The following is a 22,161-nucleotide window of genomic DNA, read 5'->3' as shown; positions in this document are numbered from 1 at the left end:
AAAGTCATTAAAAAGTCAATTTCTATCATTTGAGACCTGTGTTGCATTTCATAATATATGTTAAATTAACAGAGGGAAACTGTGTGTCCAACCCACATATGTGGTGTCTGTTACTTATGTAAATTAACTGATTGAGCAGACCCTATTTCATGATTATTCGCACTTTTCTAAAGGCCAGGTATTTGTGTCTACCTCGTTTCCTTTATACTGGTAGAAAAATACTTGTTGTCCTTACAGTATAGTAGCACTAAAGTGTTACCAATTTCTAAATGCAGGAATATGAACTTGTTTTTCTCATTACTGTATACGTACTGGACACAAGTATGAATCATATTCAGGCGATGAGTCACAATAACGTGGCTGAAGTATGATGACCAGACCACACACTAGAAATTGAAGAGACGACGACGTTTCGGTCCGTCCTGGACCATTCTCAAAAAAAATAATCGACTTGAGAATGGTCCAGGACGGACCGAAACGTCGTCGTCTCTTCAATTTCTAGTGTGTGGTCTGGTCATTATGAATCATATTCATGACAGCCATTTTCATATCAGAAAAAGTAGCCGATTTATAAAATAAAATTATGTCTTCAGAAAGGCTCATCTTCATATGAAGAGACCATGATACACCAGATAACTTATACCTGTATGCAAAAATCCCAACAGTAAAATATTTGTATATATTTAACCCTTAAACTGCGCAACGCGCCTGCAGGCTCACGTCTGGTTTGCGCAACGCGCCTCCGGGTATTTGTATTTTTCACGTTCCATTCAAAACTCCCGCGGCTACATGGGGTTCACATCAGCTTCCTCAGGGCTCTTGTAAACAGACGCCATCTTTAAAAAAAATCGTGGTCCACATTCCCGGGTGTGGGAGCCTAAGTAGTGTGTGAGCAACAAAGGCTGGAGCTCGCAGCATGAGCGCACAGCACTGCTGTTCAGCATGTGACCACAGCATCGCCTAATAATGTCAAAATATATATATAACTTGTATTATTTAGCTATGATAGTGTTATATTAGAGCCTGAGTGTGATAATGACTGGGTACAATGTTCAAATATCAGTGATTCAATGCTGTTCACGATGTTCACAGCGCTAGCCACAGCACCACAGTACTATTTCGTTCATCTAGGAATCTTCAAATGATTTCTTCGGTTCCTTTTCAAAATAAACGTGTGGTCAATTATTCATTTACAGGAATTTGTGACCAGGATTGTGATAATAGCAGGATTGTGGTTATAATTAGCGTTGTGCATAGTATTGTGGAAGGAGGAATTTTGATGAGGGAGGGAGGGCGAGAATTGAGGTAGCCTCATTGTGTGTGTGTGGCTGCCACTCTTGTTTTGCTCACCATACTAGCTTAGTGGTTCGCTATGGGCAACACATATGTACATGGGTATATATAGTGAGTGTATACAGTGTAAGAACAGCAACAGGAGAATGTTGAGAGGAGCTATTTTGGTGAGGGAGGTGACGTAATCGTAGCGTCGTCTGCTGTGTGATTTTTCATGCAGTGTATGGTGGCCACTGTATTGTTTGGACACAATACCGGCTTACTTGCATAGTTCTGGTAAATAAAACATGTAGATAGGTATATAGAACATGTGTAATAAGAACTATAACAATATGGTGGGAGGAGCAATGTTGGCGAGTAAGATGTTGGAGTGAGGGAGACTGGCTGGGTGTGGCTGCTCTCACTCGAGGTGTTCTGAATGTGTTCATGGCCAAATGCTCCTATTGGCCCATACGAGGCAACTGCTGTTGGCCCATACGAGGCAGCTGCTATTGGCCCATACGAGGCAGCTGCTATTGGCCCATACGAGGCAGCTGCTATTGGCCCATACGAGGCAGCTGCTATTGGCCCATACGGGGCAGCTGCTATTGGCCCATACGAGGCAGCTGCTATTGGCCCATACGAGGCAGCTGCTATTGGCCCATACGAGGCAGCTGCTATTGGCCCATACGGGGCAGCTGCTATTGGCCCATACGGGGCAGCTGCTATTGGCCCATACGGGGCAGCTGCTATTGGCCCATACGGGGCAGCTGCTATTGGCCCATACGGGGCAGCTGCTATTGGCCCATACGGGGCAGCTGCTATTGGCCCATACGGGGCAGCTGCTATTGGCCCATACGGGGCAGCTGCTATTGGCCCATACGGGGCAGCTGATATTGGCCCATACGAGGCAGCTGATATTGGCCCATACGAGGCAGCTGTTATTGGCCCATACGAAGCAGCTGCTACACAGTGTTCTGAATGTGTTGATGGTGATGTATATAGTGTGTGACAGTGTATAGTGTGTAAATAGATTGTATATATACACAAATTAGCATGATACATAGTAAATATGTGCTGCATATGTGTACACAAGTTTCATGCACGTAACACAGTGTCTACGGACAGTACGGATGTTGTACTGCGATATTATAGTGTACGTGTTCATTATACATTGGATTGGCACATAAAAACAATGAAAATGTATTTGGAAAGGTTCGTAAAAAATGAACGAAAATATATTTGCGGCAACTTGCGCGCCCCGCCCCGAGCGCCCCACCGCCCCCGAGAGCTTACGGCACGGGCGCATGGGGAATGATGACGTCACACCCCAACTTCCGGACCCCATAGCAGCCAAAGTAAGTACAATTTCGACTTTTTTTTTACATACCCATACTGAGGGAAGGGTTTTTGACACTTTAAAAAGAAAAAAGAATTTTTTCCAGAGAATTTATTTCCTGCGCACTGCGGGGGTGTCACATTTGGAGGCAACGCAGTTAAGGGGTTAAAGAAGTTTACCAAAAATATTTTAGTGATCCATCATCAAATATTGAGGAACCATATAAATTGAATTTGTCCACAGTTGAGATCCATTCTTGTGTTGAAGAAACAGAGCATACATACAGTAAAATGTTTCACTGGCTTGCAATGCTATGAGTTAGAATACAATTATTACAGGATTGTTTTGATTTTGTAAAAATGATGTCAAATTCAAAAGGAAACTACTGTAATTATAGGTATTCTTTCAAACATGTAGTGCACCATAATGATTATTAACTAAAAAAAGGTTGCAATTAAGGACAGGAAAAATGGGAGGTCATTGTAGTGGCATGAGTAACAGGTGATGGTATTGGTGACAGTAGCAATAGTTGGTGTCATTGGTACAACTGCAGACAACAATGACAAGGGTGATGTTGGATGTTGTTGTTGATAAATGTACTGATAACAGTACTGTACAAGCCAAGAAATATATTAGAAAACAAGTAATAATGATAAAATAATGCATTCCTTCCAAAAAATAAATCTTTATGTTTTGAACCATGATGACAGTAGAGGAATATACTGTATTAAGTAACAACACAGGGAAAAGGAATAAAAATAAAAATAAAAGTCAAACCAAGGTAGTGTAATAACACTTAACTCAACAAATTACTTTGTTTCTCAATAAATAATAAACTGTCCAATGTATCTTCAGTTCATCTGATGTAAACTTTATATTGTGTAAAAAGAACGTCACACTTCATACTGTTGAACTTCACACACATACACTACTTTCACCCTTAATACATGACATGAAATATTGCACACATGCCAACAAAATATTTGAGATGCAAGTTATAATATAATTGAATTTAGTGTAACCCAAGAGCTTAAATACTGACAAGAACTTTGCAATACCGTACTGTAGTAAATAATTTTTTAAAGTCTTCTTAATAAATTTTATTTTGTCTATGACATGGGAGATTATTTTAAATATATAGGTTGGTATATTTGCATCATAGATTTAATAAATGATAGGCAATATTCAGTACTAACAATATATTGCATAACCAGTAGGGGCTTTTTTAAACAGGAATTCATCCAAAGAGGATTTTGAAAGATATTAGGCACACTGATTATTTAAAGATTTTGTAACTGAAAAATCACAACTTTTTTGTGGTCCATACATACATTAGGGTGATGACTAAATCACACTTCAGAATATGAAGACATAACATTTTGGTTCATCCTGGACAATTATTGTCACATAATATAATAATAGTCCAGGTCGGACCAAAATTTGGTAGTTTTTTTCCTTTTCTGATGTGTGATTTGGTCATCATATCTTTAGCCACATTACTGTGACTCATCATCTGCACACATTAAGGTCTTGGAAGTACAGTTGAGTTCATTCTCAACCCATAATCGGGAATCCCAGGTTCAAATCCTGGGTGGGACAAGGACATGACATGACAAGATTGAGAAACATTTCCTTTCCCCTAATGCCTCTGTTTACTTTGCAGCCAATAGTAACCTGGAAGACTGTCAACTGTTGTGGAGTTGCATCCTGGAGAGGGTCAGTAGTTCGCCTTTAGACCTTGACATATGCCTAACATGTATATATTGGGACCTTGACATATGCCTAACATGTATATATAAACAGGCTGTCTGTCCCAAACAAAATTAATTATTATTATTACGTACTGGACAGTACAGTATACACTATATATGTATTTTCATATCATTTTATCAATATAAAGAGGTAAAGAAACTGCAAAAAGCTTAAACATCCAAAGGTGTTTACATGTGAGATTGTACATGATTTATAAATTGATCTCTTTGGTTTGCTTTAAATGGGCAGTATGCACATGTATAAGGTCTACCACAAGTACTATTACGAATATGTTTCACCAGACTTGACTTATCACTTGTTTCATAAAAACAATATGGGCAGGAGAATGGCTTTTCTCCAGTGTGAGTACGAAAATGCCTTCTGAAATTATAGGGTTTTGTGCAAGTGTAGTTACAATGAGGACAATGAAATGTTTCTGCCATCTTTCTGCGGAGGACCACATTCTTCTCAGAACTCGGGGCTCCTACCTCGTCAGACATTTGAGTGTCATTGCCCAGCCATACCTGTAGGGAAATGTGTGTCACATTCAGTTCATAGCAAATTAAAGATTACTATGTGCGAATATTTCTAGTTTAATTTCACTGTTTATTTAATGAAGCTTACACATGTGTAAGCAAAATGTTTTTTTTTTTTCTGTGCAACAAATTTGTTCATGGTATTTAATACTTTTCCTAGTTATGTAGGATCTTAATTGTCGGAGTCTGTATAAAAAAAACTTCAAACTATGAGATACATGCAAACCCATGAAGCAAATGCCAAACCATGAGGTGCATAACTGATTCTTATGCAGAAATAATCTTTCTTTGAGTCTTTCTCGCAGAGTTTTGGAACATTTAAACAGTTTGTGACTGCATTTGGTTGGATAAATTTCTGACAAATCAAGCCCAGCTGTGTACAATAAAAGAACAAATACCTAGGCTTAAACATGGAAGCCAGTTGAGTAACATTATTAGCATGGTTACTGATCATTACTATTTTATAATAAATACAAATGAGCATTGGAATCTAAAGGCATGTACAGTATTGTCCTCCTTTTTTACAATAGATAGCTTGATGGATGTAAAACAGAAAGGTACAGTAACGAAACAGGCACAAAGTACAGGATAAAGATGCAGAAATATCCAAAATAAAGTACAGTACTGCAATTAAAAATTTGAATTTAGAGCAGAACTCAGTAATACAAAAATAAAGAAGAAACATTAAATTGTATTGAATATAGTATGATTCTTAGATATACACTATATATATATATATATATATATATATATATATATATATATATATATATATATATATATATATATATATATATATATATATGTGTGCAACAATGATCACAAAAACACTGATCCAAGTATGCAGAATAACCACATGTGAAAAATAGAGAATGCTTAACGAGTTTTCAGCTAATTCGCCATCATCAGAGCAAAGTGGTTATTCTGCATAACCAGAGGGTACCACCTCTGGTGCAATTATAGGGACCCACAGCCTCAAAGATAAGATATTATATATATATATATATATATATATATATATATGTCGTACCTAGTAGCCAGAACGCACTTCTCAGCCTACTATGCAAGGCCCGATTTGCCTAATAAGCCAAATTTTCCTGAATTAATATATTTTCTTTAATTTTTTTCTTATGAAATGATAAAGCTACCCATTTCATTATGTATGAGGTCAATTTTTCTTTATTTGAGTTAAAATTAACGTAGATATATGACCGAACCTAACCAACCCTACCTAACCTAACCTAACCTATCTTTATAAGTTAGGTTAGGTTAGGTAGCAGAAAAAGTTAGGTTAGGTAGACGAAAAACAATTAATTCATGAAAACTTGGATTATTAGGCAAATCGAGCCTTGCATAGTAGGCTGAGAAGTGCGTTCTGGCTACTAGGTACGACATATATATATATATATATATATATATATATATATATATATATATATATATATATATATATATATATATATATATATATATATATATATATATATGAATTTTTGTTATTTATTTATTTTATACATTCAAGAGTTCTTTCATTCTTGTACAGCCACTAGCATGCAGAGCATTTCGGGCAAGTCCTTAATTCTATGTTCCCGGAATACAACCTGCCAAATTGTTTAACAATCAGGTACCCATTTTACTGTTAGGTAAACAGAGGCTACAGTTAAGGATTGAAGCCCAGTAAACCCTTTCCAGCCAGGATACAAACCCATGCCAAAGCGCTCTCAAGACTCCAGGCGAGTGTCTTAACCACTACACCATGGGGACTGTAAATGATAGGAGACGGTGCAACACTGGTCAACTAAAGTCATTTCAGAGCTAAGTCATCTCTTGTATCTGGAACACTTGAAGGCCAAGGAGCTAACAACACTGCAAACCAGGCATGACAGGGCAGATCTCATTGAAACTTTTAAAATACTGAACAAGTTGATATTGATCCGGATATTTTCTTCAGGTCAGATGTAACACAAACAAAGAGCAACAGTTTCAAGCTCAGCAAGCCACAATGTGGGACTGAGAACAGAAGGTGCTTTTTCACCTACAGGGATATTAACCCATGGAACTTCCCACCCGCCATACCTGTAACTGCTAAAACTGTGTTGAGTTTAAAATTATTCAGTACAGTGGCACCTCGATTAATGAGTTTAATCCATTCCGGCACCGAGCTCGTCATGTGGAAAACTTGTGTTGTGAAACAAAAACAAAACTGTCGTAAAAGGTGTCCGAGAACCAGCGGAAACGCTCGTTAATCGAGGAAAAGCTCGTTAGCAGAGACAAAATGTTCTGCGAGTGGCTCACTTGTTACTTGAAATGCTCATAGATAGAGCCGCTCGTTAATCGAGGTGCCACTGTATCTGGAAAAGATCATCAAGGCAAATGGGGTGACCTTCGTCAAGCCGCCGGCTTCCTGTCCTCGTTGAAATTACTAGGAATAGTGGTCCTCAGGTAAATCAGATAAATCAGATATTAAATATATAATATATTTAGTATATAAAAAAAATATATATACTGTAAATCATTTCCAGGGAAGAATACTGTGATTACATATGGTAAGTATTAGAAGGAGTGGTTCCAAATCTGTACACAAAAATAACACCACATGAGAACAGAAGGCATGACAGGATATGCAAAATACACCCCAATAAAACCCAAAGGTGCAATAGGCATGATGAGAGAGAACTTGATCAACATCAAAGGCCAAAGACTTTTCAACATTCTTTCCCCCTACACATATGGGGCATAACTGGCTGATATCTTGCAGAGTTCAAAAGAGAACTCAAGAAGCACTTTCAAAGGATACCTCATCAACCAGGCTGCGAACGGCCATATCAAACAGCCTGGCTAATCAGACCAACAACCAGGAGGCCTAGTCAGAGACAGGGCTGCAGAGACATTGATCCTCAGAATCATCAGGAGGTAGTCAACAGGTACTACCTATTGCATCAGAGCATGGATGTCAACATTCTGGAGCAGCTATGCTTATTATTGTTCAAGATAATAGCTTAAAGCCCCCTCCCCTTTCTTCCCCTAGATTCTTAACACCCATACTGTGGCTATTGTGGTCACAGGTCACCCTTGCGTGTGGCTCTAACAAAAATGAGCATAACATTTTCTTTAAAAGTGTCAGATTTCCAGTCAAATGTCTCAGAAAAACAAACAAATATCTTCTCCTTTGTGCTTACACAAAGCTAGGAAGGTTGTTTTGCTAGTCCTTGGGAGCCTGTCACCACTTGAACACTATCACCATTTTTTGGCTTGCCTCTTTCCTTACCTGCTATAGTTAAATCAGTATCTGAACACTCCTTAGTTCAAGGAACTCAGTAAGTATTTTGGTGTCAATGAGTGAATGTGGAACACGTCTCTATATCAAGGCCAGCTAAGTCAGAGCGAGGAGGGAGAGGTGAGAGTTGGATGACACTGGGAAAAAATAAAATGTTCCGAGGATGGTAAGGCATCATTAGAGTGCATTGGAACAAACTTCATATTAAGTGTGGAGCAATGCACAGTATGTTTAAACAATTCTAAATTCTGCCATCAGTGGGGAAGATTACATTGCCAAATATTAGTACTATATGTTCTTCAGGTATTGCAAATGTTTTCTGTACTCAGTGGAAAGAACAAGTTTCGGACAAAGTTGAACAGTTATAGAACTTACATTCAGAGTAGCTTTCCAATAAGAATCTTATAGAAGTTTAGTCATTAAAGGTTTCAGAGGAGATGGTTACAGGTGTTACACCTAAGATACTCCTGCAACAAATTTTATATCCAAATACCAATAAATGGCTCTTCAAGATTGCAGATGAAGTCTTGGTACTATTTTGAGGAGTAAAACCCAATCTCACAGATTTCGAAATATGTTCAGAATTCCATTAAATATTATCAAGAACTACACTGAAAAAATAAGTTGTGCAAAGTTCCTTAACAACATTCTTCATGAAAAACCTAAAGTCACAACCAACTTTATGTAGAGCAGCCAGTGAACCTCTCTAGCCAACACAACATGTACAACTTTTACAGCATCACCTTGTACCTCCTCGTTCACCAGTAATTGATTTTTTTATCAATAAGCATCACTTCCAACTAGCAGCATTCAAGAGGTAAATAAAACCAGTGTACAAACATTTATTTCTTCTTAAATGTTTTGCTCAATATGTGGATTTTTGTAGGACTTGGGAAACTAACTCATATTTAAAGCATTCACTTGGGGAAAATAAAGGGCCAAGTACAAAACAAATTACTTAATAATGGTTTTAGGAATGCATTATGGTTGCAAGTTTAGGACCCCCGTGTACTTGTACCATATCTCTACTTCTCTATGGATGGCAATGCCACCTTATTCTCCTGCATTATATGAGCATGTTTAGTCCTTCACTAACTGCATGCTATTCTACCAAAGATGCATAGCACTATGATCCTCTCAGAGAAGCAAGCAGATTTATCAGGGTAGTGAAAATTGAGTAATCAAAGTTTTCTCTCTGAATGACAAAACTTTTCCTGATGTCATTAACGTCATTATGTCTTGCATGCAATACCTAGGAACTTGTGCAGTTCAAAACTGTTCAGATTATTATTGTGAGCTGTTACTTTAAGCAAATAGAATAAGGCAGTGTGGTAGAGGGATACTGCAATATGAAGAACCTGAGAATTAAGAGACATGCCAGTTGCAGGAATAAAAAGTATTATAAGAAAGTGTCTGAGCACATACATGTTTGTTTACACATGAACAAGTGGACAGAAAACACCACTGCTTCAGGTTCCTGAATCTCTTAAAATACAAAATACTGTAAACATAGATCAATGTATTTTATCAGAGGAAACTCAGCAAATCATTTATCTATTGCTATACACAAAGGTGAAAGAAAAGAACAGAACAATATTTTCTTTATTCATTAGACTGAGACTGAAAAGGATAGGCAATTGGGTCAACCTATAAAAAATGTATCCAATACATGAAAGGAAGCTGAAATTTTGGTATACTTAAATGTCATTTGTGTTGCTTATAATCTGACCTGAGAGCAATGTCATTATGGCATAGCAAATTTCCTTATGCAAAAAAAGTATTAAATAAATTGGTACACACATGCAGCAAAACATCTCTAAACCAGCCACACATAAACATAACCAACCCTTGTAAAGTGACCATAAATTTTAATAAAAATTAAATTGTCTCTTTTAAATTAAAGTCATAATGCCAGCCAAACATTTTGATGCTTAAGGTGGCTAGCTTTGAGATTTTTCTCTGTGTATTTATATATTAATGACTCAAAAATGGACACGAATATGATTTTTAATACTACTTCTTCGTGTAGCTCGATATGGACAATAAGGACAAGAAAATGGTTTCTCTCCAGTATGAATTCGAAGATGTTGAGTAAGATTGGATTTATCACCTGTCTGGTATGAACACTGTTGGCAGGAGAAAGGCTTAACCCCAGTGTGAGTGCGGCAATGCTTTACAAGATCACAACGATTCATGGTGCTGTAAGAACACTGTGAACACTGATATGTTTTTTGTAATTTTCTGCCGTAGGCGAGGTTCTTCCCAACACCTGTAGCTCCTCCAGGATCAGCAATTTGACTGTCATTATCCAGCCACACCTGTAGGAAATGTGGGTCTTAATAAACAAAAAAAGTGCTTGAAGCAGTAAAATTTTACTATACGATATTAATAGAAACAATTAATAATTCTTTATGTTTTAGTTCATCATATGTAGCTCAGCTTTTTGGTAATGAGTTCATATACCTTACAATATAGCAAAGAGTGATGGGATAACATTTCAAATGTTTACCTCTATGCAAGCCAACTCCTTCATGTGTTTCCAAACTGATGAGTGCATGCAGGAGTGGCAGCAGACACCAACTTCAGAAGTGTAGTACTGTACTGTACATTTACAGCATGGGAAGTCTACCTCACACTTATTTAATGTTTTACATTTCCTTATTGATATTTTGTAAAACATAAATATTTTGTGGCATTTCTAGTGTAACAATTTTGTAGGACAGTATATTATATAAATTATTTCTTCCTTTATAAAAATATGCAATCCTTAATATTAAATCTGAACCAAAAATTCATATACTGTACTGTCTCAGATTAATTTGGGCTCTCTTATATTTTATCACAGATATTGTCAATGCATGCAGCAAGTGGCTTATTAAAAGAACCATATTTATCAATATTAAAATAACAGGGTCATGTTAAAAATTTATATTAAGATCCGAGACCGAGGGACAAGATTTATACATGTGCATTAATTAAATTCATTACTCCCTGGATGTACATGGTACCTTCTCAATTTTTGTGTTAACTATGTAAATTATTGATTTAAATAAAAATTTCAGATGCTAAAAAATTAAAATGGAAAGACTAGTGCATATAAAAAGAGTCCAAAGTCACCACTATAAGTAATGTATGAGCTCTATTATCCAGATTCAGCTAACTTAGATATCGGGGTCATCCAAACAAAATCGCATCCGGATAATTTTATGTCCATATCCGAATGAATGTCTTGATACAAATCGACAGGCAGAGAGTTTACCATATATGCTGGCATATAAGTCAACATTTAAAGCCTAAAAATCTCTCCAAAACCAAGGGTCAATTGATGCTGAATACAAAATGTGAACCTTTAACACTGAGAGTGAAGTGAAATGCCCAGCCTAACACTAGTTGTACACCACTTGCCATAACTCTCACAGGAGGGAGGGAGCCAGCCAGCCAGGCATGCAAGGAGGGAAGAAGGGAGCCTGCCAAGCAAGGAGGGAGGGAGGGAGGGAGGGAGGCAGGCAGGCAGGAGGGCAAGCAGGGTAGGAGGGAGTCAGGAAGGCAGGGATGGAGGAAGAGAAGGAGAGAATCAGGCAGGGAAGCTGGAGTGGGTGTGGGGAGTCTCTGAATGTGGGTGTGGTGGGTGTCATGAATAGTGTGGGTGTGGTGGGTGTCAGGAGTGGGTGTAGATGTGTTGGTGGATATTTAAATGTTGTGTGGGTATTAGGATGTGGGTGTCTACATTTATCGGTGTAGACATGTAGAGTGTGCTGCCACTGGGAGTGGCAAGTGTCAGTCCTTGTGTACCAGACGGATGGACACTACGTTAACCCTAGCAAGGGGGTGGGTTGCGGTCGGGGAAAGTAGGTTCTCGGTAGGGTGGGGGGGGTCGGAAGTGGCGCAGAAGTTGTTTAATCATATCTTTCTTTATTTTTGCCGTGGTGGGCTAGTTACGAATATTAAATAACACAATGTAATATTTAAGCAGTATTAGATTTGATATTTATTCATTTAAATATTTACAAGAAAATAAAATGGGTTTTAACTCAACTTAAGGCACAAATTATGCTATCATCCTTTTCTTCTTCTTCTTCTTCACAATACGTGCAGTTTGCATGAAGGTTTTTCCTCCTGATTACTGCATGAGTGGTAATGTTGAAAAATGCAGCACTCAAAGTGGCACAGCAATGTTCATAATTTGGCAGAAGTTAAAAGTTATCGAGATCATCTATTTGTGTGAGGATAAAGGGCTCAGGGTAGCAAAGATGAAGAGTTGTATTGATGGGTGGTAGCTAAGCATTGCTGCTCTATGGAAAGTGTGTGGTTTAGTCAAAAGACTGAGTTTGTGAGTCAAAGTATGTTTGGAAGTTAGTCGTATTTCAGATAGGTTAGGGTAAGTTAGAGTACATTAAGTAACATGGGGTTAGTGTGTACAAGGTCAGGTTAGGTTGGGGTAGGTTAGTTGAAGAAAGGATATGTTATGTTGTCGTATATCAGATCGTTACGTTTGGGATGTGATTGCCTCGGACATCTTTGACGTGGCAGTTGTAAGTGTTGACACATGTGAGTGAGCTAGGAAGGGCTAGCAGGGGGACGGGGCTGGAGGGTTGAACAGGAAGAAGGCATTTGATCATCTGTCTGTCTGTCCAGTTTGTTGCACAGACTTTGTGCAGCCTGTGCATCCTGACAACCTGTCTAGCCTGTCAGCATCCTGACAGCCTGTCAGTATCGTGACAACCTGTCTAGCCTGTCAGCATCCTGACAGCCTGTCTAGCCTATTAGCATTCTGACAGCCTGTCAGTATCGTGACAGGTTGTCAGCATGCTGATAACTTGTCATCCGGAAAGAGCTGGGAGGGGGAGGATGAAGGCATGGCATGGTGAGGGAGGGGAAGGATTGAGTAATGGCAAGGGTTAAGAGGGTGGAGGATGGAGGGAGGTAATGGTTGGGAGGGGGAGGATTGGGTGATGACAAGAGTTGGGAGGGTGATGGGTGGAGGAAGGGCAAAGGTAGGGTGTGGGTGCATGGAAGTATGGGTAAGGAAAATGTCACCCGCCTGCCTGTGTGCCCTCGTACCTGACTGCCTACCATCCCAAACCGCCTGCCTATCTACCCAACCTCCTGCCCCCATCCTAATCTGCATGCCTGCCCACCCATCGAAACCTGCCTGCCTGCCTGCCAATCCACCTGCCTGCCCACCAGCCTGCCTACCTACCAACCTGCCTACCTGCCCACTCAGCTGCTATCCATCCAGCCATCTAGCCCACCCACTTACCAACTTGTCTGCCCACCCACTTGCCTTGCTCACCTACCAGCCAGGCAGCTAACCACCCAGCCAGCCCCACAAACTATTTATAATGTATATGGAATAATTAAAACTACGTTTGTTATGGTTCACAAAAATTTTGAATGTTAATTTTTGTATTTCCTCTGTAAGAATTCTGCTTATCCAGATGTTGGGCTTATTCGGATGGGGGTCCTTCCCATATAGTTCAGATAATTGAGCTCATACAGTACAGTAATTACTATAAAAAATTCCCAGACAGTTAATAATAAAGTACACTAAACCAGACACTGAAAATATATACCACACTGCCAGGCTTAATGAACATACAGCATTATTATTATTATTATTATTATTATTATTATTATTATTATTATTATTAATTATTCACATCCTGCCAGCCTGCAGGCACATCCTGCCAGCCTGCAGGCACATCCTGCCAGCCTGCAGGCACATCCTGCCAGCCTGCAGGCACATCCTGCCAGCCTGCAGGCACATCCTGCCAGCCTGCAGGCACATCCTGCCAGCCTGCAGGCACATCCTGCCAGCCTGCAGGCACATCCTGCCAGCCTGCAGGCACATCCTGCCAGCCTGCAGGCACATCCTGCCAGCCTGCAGGCACATCCTGCCAGCCTGCAGGCACATCCTGCCAGCCTGCAGGCACATCCTGCCAGCCTGCAGGCACATCCTGCCAGCCTGCAGGCACATCCTGCCAGCCTGCAGGCACATCCTGCCAGCCTGCAGGCACATCCTGCCAGCCTGCAGGCACATCCTGCCAGCCTGCAGGCACATCCTGCCAGCCTGCAGGCATATCCTGCCAGCCTGCCTGCCAGCTTGCCTGCCAGCCTGCAGGCACATCCTGCCTAAAATATACGATGATGTACTGTACATTTAAGAAACAAATCTGGGTCACAGGTCTGTGGAGTGTGGTTAGGCTTACGGAGTCAGCCGGTCCCTCCCCCACCACCAACACACCCCCCCTCTCCCCCCACCACTGACACACCTCCCCCTCTCCCCCCACCACCGACACACCTCCCCCTCTCCCCCCCACCACCGACACACCTCCCCCTCTCCCCCCACCACCGACACACCACCCCCACCCCCCACCCCAAACCCATACACACACACACACACACACTCAAAGGTCACGTGGTTCACAGTTCACTTCAACACCCATATATCGCTTCCTGCCTGCCTGCCTCCTTCCCACCCTGCCAGCCTGCTTCCTTCCCAGCCTGCCTCCTTCCCAGCCTGCCTCCTTCCCAGCCTGCCAGCCTGCCTCCTTCCCAGCCTGCCAGCCTGCCTCCTTCCCAGCCTGCCAGCCTGCTTCCTTCCCAGCCTGCCTCCTTCCCAGCCTGCCAACCTGCCTCCTTCCCAGCCTGCCAGCCTGCCAGCCAGCCTGCCTGCCAGCCTGCCAGCCAGCCTGCCAGCCAGCCTGCCTGCCAGCCTGCCAGCCAGCCAGCCTGCTTCCTTTCCAGCCAGCCTGCCTCTCCCCCTGCCATCATGCTAACGGGTAGTGTGTGTTAGGCTTATCTTCGGGAATGAGCCGGTCTCGCCCCCACCAACAAACCACCCGCCCCCCTACATCCCATCTCTCAAGGTCACGCGGTTCAACCTCGTGACTACCACTCACTCCCTGCCTGCAAGCTAGCCTGCCTGCCTGCAAGCTTGCCTGCCTGCCTGCCTGCCTGCCTGCCTGCCTGTGCCTGCCTGCCTGTGCCTGCCTGCCTGTGCCTGTTAGCCTGCCTTTCCCTCCCTAATTCTCACTACTTCCATCCCTTCCTACCTACCTCCTAGCATCTCTCCCTACCTCCCTCTCCCTCTTAGCATCTCTCCCTACCTCCTAACATCTCTCCCTACCTCCCCCTCCCTCCTAGCATCTCTCTCCTCCCTTATTATAGAATTTAGGACACTGGCCTACCAATAAATACAAAGGTTATTCAGAATCTTCATGGGGACGCAAAATTATTAGATATGACTATGAGTAATGTGACTGACAATAAACTGGTTTCAAGAACAACATGAGTTAAGGAAATTGTTTATGATTCACTATTATTAAGTAGTAATTATCAAGAGAAGGCATTATTTAGTGGTAATATAATATAAAGAGAAGTATAGGAGAAGAGAATTTGATGAGCAGGAGAAAAGGGAATCACTGTGTAAGTTGGTGTGTCGGTAGGGTAAGATAGGAGAAAACCAATGGAATTAAATCAAGACATTTTGTAGATAAATATACAGTATAACAAATTAATTAAGTGACTGGCCTTAACCAAATGTTGATAAAAATATGCAATGACCTCCTTATGTTATTTCTGTATATTTTGGGGATGGATGTGTTTGCAATGTTCACCAAAATAATTACTGTATCTTGTTCTAATTAATTTAACTGATCCTATTTTCTATAAAAAAAAAAAAGTAAAGAAATACAACCAATTGGGTTGGGGAAGGGTTGTAGTTAGTTTGATTTTTAATCAATAATTAGGTAGCCACACTAAAATTATGTATAAAGTAAGACTTGCTATTACTGTACTGGTAATTACCAAAGTGTAATTACTGAAAGAGTTTTGAGTAAAATCAAACAAATACTAAACAACTAGTCTACAGTATTTACTGTATCTGATTCACAAGAAAAATTTAATTGATGTAACTTAAAAAAGAAAGGGGTAGAAGAATTAACATCCTAAGTACCGTATTTGCCAGCATATAAGACACGCTTTATTTTAAATGTATCAACAATTGCCCTGCATCTAATGAGACTGTATTACAGACGGGAGACCGAGCAGCGTAGGCTAGGGAGTTGGACAAGCATACTGGGTAATTTTGCTAGGCATAAAAATCTTTGCTAATACTGTAATAAAATACTGAAAACAAGCCAAATTATCACAGTCTCTTATCACAAACTTACGAAAAATTGCTTACGATATGTCAGCAGTTATGAGGGAAGCTCACATCATCTCACTTACCTCCTTACTCAGCACACATAACCCACACCTGATGTATGTCATACATTATTTAATGACTGTGTTATCTTTATGAAACATTTGTTCATTATCTAAATTAAAAATTTTCCTAGAAATTTAAAAGGAATGTTAAACTTTCTTCCGCCTGTCAGCCATTTGCAATGAGTGGATGACAACAAAACCATAACGCTGTGATGGTGCGCCACCACCGGGTGAGCCGCCCTGGTGGCCGGTCGTTTGATGTTACACAAAACCTCACATCCAAAAATACAAGTTTCACTATCCTGTATAACAATTCTCTTGCCCAAAATATAAACAACTGATCTGAGAGGAGGTAAGAATTGGGGGTACAAAAACCACTTTAAAATATCTTTCAACAAATGTATGATTAAACATACTAAAATAGTTTTTTCTACAAAATATCCTTGTAAAATAGGAGTGCATCTTATGCGAGTATGCGTCTTTTATGCCGGTAAATACGGTGAATAAAAAAAACACAATGCTTTAAAATTTCGCTAATGGAAAACAACCATCTAAATGCCTAGAAATATGTACTAGAGTAGAAATATTCAGAACCAAGTAGATTGCACTACAATATTATGTTGCAATTTTTGTTATGGCTTGCTAGACATATCGGTCATTTAGGTGGTGAGAATATATGGGGAGAATGAATCACAAAGAATAAGAATTTATGATTCAAGATAAAAAGAAAGAAAATAAAAGAAACAAAAGAGCAGGGTTAAAGGCAGCAGTCTGAGGAGCAGCAGAATTGTGCTGATACTTCATGGTCATATTTTTGTAGGTTGCAAACTTATCACACCAAAATATAAATAGTATGACTGTTAAATTTAACAAGGTATGGTAATTTGCTGAACAATGAAATGCAGCTTTTATTGAGTTAAATGTCTCCAACATTTCATAAAAGACATTATAATGACATTATTAATCAATGTTACAAATTTCTTCCTGCAAAGAAATATGTATTTATTGTAACTTTTATAAAAATACAGAAACTCAACTACAAAATTTACTTATCCAAAATAGACTTTTGAAAACATAACACTACAAGCATTGCAGCATAAAATCTATCTTGTCAAACTATATTCCTTTAGTAAGGTACATCATAAAATGTTTATTGAAGGAATAATTATTAAATGCCTCCCACATTTTTTCAATTGAATTAATCTTCTACACTAAAGAGGCTCTGCTTCATTCAATTTGCTTAATATGAAGATCTTTTTTTTATGAATTTTCAACTCATCTTATAATTTCCCAACTCTTTAATATATTACTCATTCACCTTTTTATTCTCACTTTTTAATGTTTACATTTGACATTTTTCCATTTTCTATGATAACTTCTAAATGTAATATAACATTGAGTTTTCTAATAAATATAAGTGAACTGAACCAGTAGAGTAAATACAGTATTTCTTAAAATTTAAACATTTCCTTTTATGACATTCATATGAACCTTTTGTCAAGCTTCAACATTATCTCTGATGCCTGTGTCAGGCAATGTTTTAATTTCCTGCAAGTACAACTAAGGATTACACTATAAAATACATAAGATCTGTTCTAACTATAGTATGGATCATACAGTATTACAAATTACACCATATACAAGGCACACATCTTTATCACCTGTATTATTTTTAAGTCCAAAAGAATCAGTAATTATACATTAATATGGACAAAAACAAAATAATTTTTTTGTAAAACTACATAACTATGTAATGTTTTAAAAGTAGAACATATGCCATCATTCCAAAGCTTGCATATTATAACAAAATGGGCTGATGGTAATATATATATATATATATATATATATATATATATATATATATATATATATATATATATATATATATATATATATATATATATATATATATATATATATATATATATATATATATATATATATATATATATATATATATATATATATATATATATATATATATATATATATATATATATGCATGCATGCTTTTCTCTGAAAAGAGAAAAAAGTGTGTACTGTATATGTATGTATGTATGTATGTATGTATGTATGTATGTATGTATGTATGTATGTATGTATGTATGTATGTATGTATGTATGTATGTATGGTGAACACATATATAAATTTTAATTTGATAATAAGCAGGATTGCATTTCAGGAAATAAGTCTTTTGATCAATAATACTAATGTTAAGTATTTGTTTAGTACAAGTGCAGTCAGGAGCAACACTCCTGACTGCACGTGTAATGAAATCAAAATGACAAAGCAAGGCTTACATATGAGTGCGCAAGTGAGACCGAAGGGTACCGTTTTGATTGGAACGATATGGACATACTGGACAACAAAACGGTCTTTCACCAGTGTGGGTGCGAATATGTTTTTTTAAATCACTTCTTGTATTAGACTGATGTGGACAATGTGGGCACAAATAAGGCTTTTCCCCAGTATGACTGCGATTGTGCCTTATAATATGCGAGTGGTAGTTGGTGTAGTAGGGACAGAAGGTACACTGGTATCTGGCAGCGAAGTTCTTCTCCACTCCTGAAGCTCTGTCCCCAATCATGTTACCGCGACCGCCCACCCCCACCTGTAGGGGATTATCCAACTTATTCATCATAACAGTTAATACATAATTTATATCTGAAATTATAAAGTACCCTGTATACAAATCCTTCTATTATATACAATTTATTATTCATAATGACAAAGCTAGTGGAATCTTGAATAAAATCAAGATCACCCCACCTGTTGCTAATTACTGTACTGTATTTGAGATAAATAAAAGCACCTAACTACCTACAAAACTGAAGCCAGCTATACTATGACAAAATTAAATAACTTCCATACAGTTGAAATTCTGAAGTTTTAATTCACTATGTTCACACAATAATTTGTCAATTAAATTCCCATTTTCATTCATACTTTCCCCTTTCACCCAATGCAGGTTGTCTGAGCTCTCTAACTTGTTGTGCTTATATAAAGTACCAAACTTATGCCAAAACTTTAAAAAGTCTTGTTTAACCCTTGCTTGCTTTAATTTCTCTATTTGCTCTTAAATATAGTACAATATTATAAACTGTGCCAGCTTCTATCATACTCATCTATGAATAAAGTATTTAAAGCAACTATTTTAATTCGTGTATTTTTCTGTGAATACTTAACTACAGTACTGAACTGTGTCACCCATCATATCATGGGGGAATGGGTCTGCACCACCCTACATATCATATTTTTAGTACATCGTATGATTCAAAACTTTTGTAGGTATATGGGGCTCACATCCTGTTCCTCAGGACTCGAGTAAACTTATATCATCTTGAGAAAAAATCCAGAGTCCCTCAATTTCTTTCTAGGGTCTTTGAAGGAAGATGAGGACTATGTCTGGCACATCACCACTCAGTGTCTCAAATGTGCTCAATGTCTCATATTTATACACATATATCTGTATATATGTATATTTTCAAAGTTATACATAATGAACACCACAACTGACACATCAATACAACTCATTAGAATGAACAAATATATAAATAAAGTGAGAATAGTGAAAATAAATTGACAAAGTTATTACTGTGTAGCACCTTGTCTAATTTATGCCGAAAAAATGCAACTTCTCTGGGCCATTACAGCTAAACCATAAGAGATAAGAGACATTTTGCTTGGATTTTTGTACTTCTTGGATGCTAATTAACAATGTCAAATTGAAACAAAAATTTTGCAATTTTTTCAGCGCAGCACAGGACTGTCAAATTTAACCCCTGTGCAGTGTAAAGGTTAATGACTACATTCTTGACATAATATGTCCATTCTCAACTTAAGCAGCTCAATTAGTAATTGACATCCACAGATTACATTTCTAAGTAAACTTATGTTCAGAAACTTAGAATTTAATATTCATACAAATGCATTGAAATATTGTAATCCCTCTAACATTCAACTTTATGAGAAAATCCACTAGGGCAATGAAGTGGGCGCGATCCTACGATTTTGGCATTGCCAAGCTGCATACTGTACCACTAGACCACTGCTGACTACCATTAGTCAACAGTAGTCTAGTGGTAGAGCATGCGGATTGGCAATGCCAAGGTCGTAGGATCGTGCCCACCTCATTGCCCTGGTGGATTTTCTCATTGATATACAGTATATCACATTAATGTGATTTCTATGTGATTCATCTTTACCTTCCATTCATATATCATTCAACTAGCAACAATTTCTTTCTTGATACTAATATCTAAAAGAACAATTACCACCAATATATTCCCTGCAGCTGGGTTGAGCCATTGCATTTTGTAACTTACTCTTTTCAATACCCCTTAACCCTTAGTTCCAAATCGTGTTTCATATTGTCCAGCCAGCATCTGAAGTCTTGTTTAACACTGCCTTTTAACTGTATAGTACAATCAAATGTTACATAAAAGTTGTAAATATCTATAAAATAAAATATGCTGAAGACATCAAAGCATGAGGAGTTAGATGAGGCTGCTTATATGTTGTTTATCATTCAACTAGCAACAATTTCTTTCTTGGTACAATATCTAAAAAAGAGTGCTAAAACGTCCATGCAGCAGCCACATGATGGAGTACTGTACTGTACAAAATGGTGGTTAGGTACTGTTAGATAGTTCACATGACTTTTTGACAGCTTATTTTTTTATTGTCCAAACTGTATACTGTATATTGTTTGGTTAGGATGTATTAGCTTAGATTATGCTGTGTTAGGCTCATTCGGGTCAGGTTAGGTTTGTTTGGGTAAGATTAGGTTTGGTTGAGTTAGATAAGGTACCAGTAGGTTTAAAATAAGTAGGCGAACTGTTGTGTGGACTATGTGATGTGTATCTGTGGAGACCAACGCTGCCTCAGTCAACATTTTCTTGTGACCGGACTAGCCAGTGCTATACATTCTTTGGACTTTATCGAGAAAAATACCATAAGAATTTCTGATACGAAGAGTTAGTATTAATAATGCACCAGTGCAAAAAAAATGGTGCCTTGTACCATTTAATGGTCTTGTACCCTACAAGCAAATTTACCTAGGAAAAGAAGAAGATAGTTGTTCAAAGTATTTTGAGAAAATATTTCCCGACAAAATCTCCAGCCCAGCTTCTCAAAAAGTTGCTATCAATTGCCTCAACAATGTTTAAGAAAATGTGTGACCCAAAACCATCGACTTCTACATCAGTTAGTGACAGTGATGGTAACCCACATGAGTTTGCCACCAATCTATCATCTCCCACATCAAACATAGCCAGTAACACTGAAAATGACCAGCCACCCTCTGCCATTCATTCACTGCATCTTCTGCCATCTCTTCCATCAACTAGATCTCTTCTCTTCTCTTCTCTTCTCAAAAACTTTGACAAGCAAGACAATGCTATTATTCAAGGCAAATAATGTTTTTTTTTTTTTTGTCCCAAAAATGTTTGGTTTTGTGAGGATTTTTGGCGGCTTAGGAACGTATCTCTCATCTACTAGCATTGAACCTTTGGAAAATCACACTTCACATTCCAATAACTGCTTTGCGAACACATTCTCAGAACGTAACTTGTTCATAGAAAGGGAACTGCCTGTACAAGAAAGCATATTAGTTTCTCTGACATGATGTTTGAATAACACTAATAGAATAATCAGCCCATCCTTCTAAAATTTCCCAACATCAAGAAACTATCGTATTAAAGTGCCCTTATTCCTAATCTACCAGAGGACCCAAAACAGAAAAACAGACAGTATGTCATTTTCGCGAGCCGCT

The 22,161-nt window shown here is 38.5% G+C and overlaps 1 protein-coding gene across 20 annotated transcripts in view; it reads right to left on the bottom strand.

Moving 5' to 3' along the window:
- The window catches only part of LOC123745770 (zinc finger and BTB domain-containing protein 7A), a 215,414-nt gene that overhangs the window by 46,858 nt on the left and 146,395 nt on the right, over positions 1-22,161 (bottom strand). Inside the window, exon 6 of one of the 20 annotated variants that reach the window (XM_069317679.1) lies at positions 3,812-4,887. The exons of 16 other annotated variants lie outside the window; for them this stretch is intronic. In XM_069317679.1, the coding sequence (XP_069173780.1) occupies positions 4,552-4,887 (336 nt within the window). In that variant the 3' untranslated portion in view covers positions 3,812-4,551. Of the gene's footprint in view, positions 1-3,811; positions 4,888-9,766; positions 10,495-18,669; positions 19,000-22,161 lie in introns of those variants that run through there. 3 more of the 20 variants (XM_045726721.2, XM_045726719.2, XM_045726728.2) reach the window with 3 other exon arrangements.

Source organism: Procambarus clarkii, chromosome 88 (genome assembly GCF_040958095.1).
Source record: "Procambarus clarkii isolate CNS0578487 chromosome 88, FALCON_Pclarkii_2.0, whole genome shotgun sequence".
Taxonomy (NCBI): domain Eukaryota; kingdom Metazoa; phylum Arthropoda; class Malacostraca; order Decapoda; family Cambaridae; genus Procambarus; species Procambarus clarkii.
The sequence above is the reverse complement of the archived record's forward strand: the minus strand, read 5'-3'. Positions and strand labels throughout refer to the sequence as shown.